Genomic DNA, 2,500 nt, shown 5'->3' on the forward strand with positions numbered 1-2,500 from the left:
AGGGGTGTAGGGAGGGGGAGGCAATGCTAAAACAGAAAAGAATGGGGAAGAGGTGGAAGGGGGATGGTTGATGGTACGACAACTACCTGAACGGATTTCGATTGCTTTCCAATGCCCTGCTTTCTATGAACAAGATGTACATCATCTTCGATGTTATTCACGCGAAGAATTCGTTTTCTGAGAAAAATAGTGACAGCATGCGTGAAGAGAGGAGGGAGCAAGAGGGAGATAGAGTGTGTGTGTGTGTGAGACAATGTGACAGAGAGAGAGAAAAAGAGAAAGAGAGAAAGAAACAGAGATGGGGAAAAGGAGATAGATTGAAAGACATATAGGTAAGGAGAAGATAGCAGAGGAGAAAGAAAATTGAAAGGGTGAAAGATGGGAAGAAAGAAGTACAAAGGGAGGAACAATAAAAGAGAAAGAAAAAGTATGTGTAAGAGAGGGTGAGAGAGAGAGAGAGAGAGAGAGAGAGAGAGAGAGAGAGAATGCGAAAAACATCACTTTAGTATCGTTTTAGTCAGTTGGTGGTTGTTGGTGAGAAAACGGTGACATTGTCGTTGTTCATCATTGTTTGGTGCTAAAGACAGTAGACGGTAGTGCGCGGATATCAGCGTTTAGTATTTAGAGCACCCGCTACTTAGACATGTGTTGCACAAGTGTTTGTAGCCGATTATTAGGGAATGGTGTTTCATCATGTGCATATGTGTGTTTTGAATGTATGTGTGTGTGTGTGTGTGTTTGAGTGTGTGTCCATATCTCCGAAGCGCTTAGTGCAGCGATTGTGCAAGCCAGATGACAGATCTAGAGCGTCAGCCAGTCAGGTGGCAAGCACAGTTGAAACTACCTACTACCAACACATAGCAAACCGTCTAACAACCAATACAAAAAGAAGAGTACAGAACAGAGAGAATGGAATGGCGCGCGGAACGTCCAAGAAACGCCAGAAATGAACAACAAGAAAAAAGCGAAAAAAAAGACACAACAACAATGCTTACACAACACATGCTAAAACACAGCTACTGTAAAAGCAGATTAGAGTAAGGCGTGTGCAGGCATACGGCTACGAATGACTACCGAATAGGCACCAACAGACGAATGTAAGATTCATTAGAGCAAGTTTCGCGAGTTGTAAGTTTTAATTTCAGTCATGCAACGAAACGTGGTGTAAATGTAATATGTACATTCGTCTTCGGTTGGGCAGCTAGTATACATTAATTGCTTATGCTCAAGACTCAAACCACACAAAGACACGCGGGATCAACAGGCGGATTAATGAAACGGGTAGGTTCGGAGGGGTTGTCGGCGAGAGAAAGAGAGAAAGAGACAGAGAGAGAGAGAGAGAGAAAGAGAGAGAGAGAGAGAAAGAGAGAGAAAGAGAAAGAGAGACAGCGAGAGAGAGAGAGTAAGGGTCGAAAGAATGTAAGATGGGAGCTGGAAGCATGGCGAGCACGCAAAAATCGGGGACCCAACGAACGGGGAACTGGGCTGCATACTCATTCCGTAGCAGCCAGTAGCGAGGGAAAACAAACAAATCGACGGCCTCTGGACGATCTTTGGGGTGGGGGTGCGGCTAGACAGTTAGTTAGTTCGAAGCAAGCTCGAGGTTGCTGTGCAGATGTAGCTTGTTGCAGCCGCCAAAGATCGCCAGACCAGGAGGAGATGACTGTTTGTCAGTTAGTCAGCCAACCAGCCAGCCACGAAACGTGCTGACGGGATTGTAAAGAGGGGTTGAGTTGTTTCCGAGGGTAATTGGTGGTTGGTGGTTTTGGGGGGGATAATTGGAGTGACTGCTGAGGAGAGAAAGAGCGCGAGAGAGAGAGAAGGAGAGGGAGACCAATGGCGGACTTACCGGTTGGCCGCGTTCAGTGGGCACCAGGGGCAAATGCAGCAGAGCAGCAGCGTGAGGATACCGAGGGCGAGCAGGATCGCGAGAAAGATCAGCAACCAGAACAGCACCCGGTTCTCGGCCTTGTACAGGATCTGGAAACAGGAATCAAGCACAAGGCAGGGGTCAGTTGGTTGTTGGGCACCACCACCACCACCACTACCACGACATTATTAACCGCACTTACCGCACTGCGTTCCTCCTGGCTGATGATGTTCGTGATTGTGCCGTTGATCGAGAGCCGCTGCTGGATGCGGGCAATGTCGACCACCGAGTCGGAGTCGTAGAGGATCGTCGCGATCACTACCGATCGATCGCCGCCACCACCACCACCACCGGTATCGCCGACCAAATCGGTGGCATCGCTGGCCGTCGCCGGCCGTACCTCCTGGATGATGACGCGCCCCCCGGTGATGTCCTGCAGCGTTTCCTGGACGCGGCGCCGATCCGGATCGCGCCCCGGCACCAGGAACGTGACCGTGCGCGTCCGGCTTTCGGGCGGATAGACACGGATCGTGGTGGTCGAGTAGCGCACCGGTACGCCGAGATCGAAGGCGCGCGCCGTCAGCACGAATACGTCGGTGGTCTGCTGCTGCTGCTGCTGCGGGTCGCTGC

General features: G+C 50.3%; 2 protein-coding genes across 9 annotated transcripts in view; both read right to left on the minus strand.

The window, feature by feature from the left end:
* Positions 1-2,500, minus strand: part of LOC125957020 (eye-specific diacylglycerol kinase-like) — a 92,312-nt gene that overhangs the window by 27,790 nt on the left and 62,022 nt on the right. The gene's annotated exons all lie outside the window — the stretch shown is intronic.
* LOC125956962 (cadherin-86C) overlaps positions 1-2,500 on the minus strand; it is a 72,463-nt gene that overhangs the window by 7,870 nt on the left and 62,093 nt on the right. For 7 of the 8 annotated variants that reach the window (XM_049689303.1, XM_049689311.1, XM_049689319.1 and 4 more), the window contains 3 exons: positions 2,073-2,500; positions 1,850-1,980; positions 87-177 (listed from right to left, as the gene is read on the minus strand). The exon at positions 2,073-2,500 is cut by the window's right edge and continues 974 nt beyond it. In XM_049689303.1, coding sequence (XP_049545260.1) covers positions 87-177; positions 1,850-1,980; positions 2,073-2,500 — 650 coding nt within the window. The remainder of the gene's footprint in view (positions 1-86; positions 178-1,849; positions 1,981-2,072) is intronic. The other variant, XM_049689352.1, reaches the window with a different exon arrangement.

The sequence above is a fragment of the Anopheles darlingi genome, chromosome X (assembly GCF_943734745.1).
Source record: "Anopheles darlingi chromosome X, idAnoDarlMG_H_01, whole genome shotgun sequence".
NCBI lineage: Eukaryota > Metazoa > Arthropoda > Insecta > Diptera > Culicidae > Anopheles > Anopheles darlingi.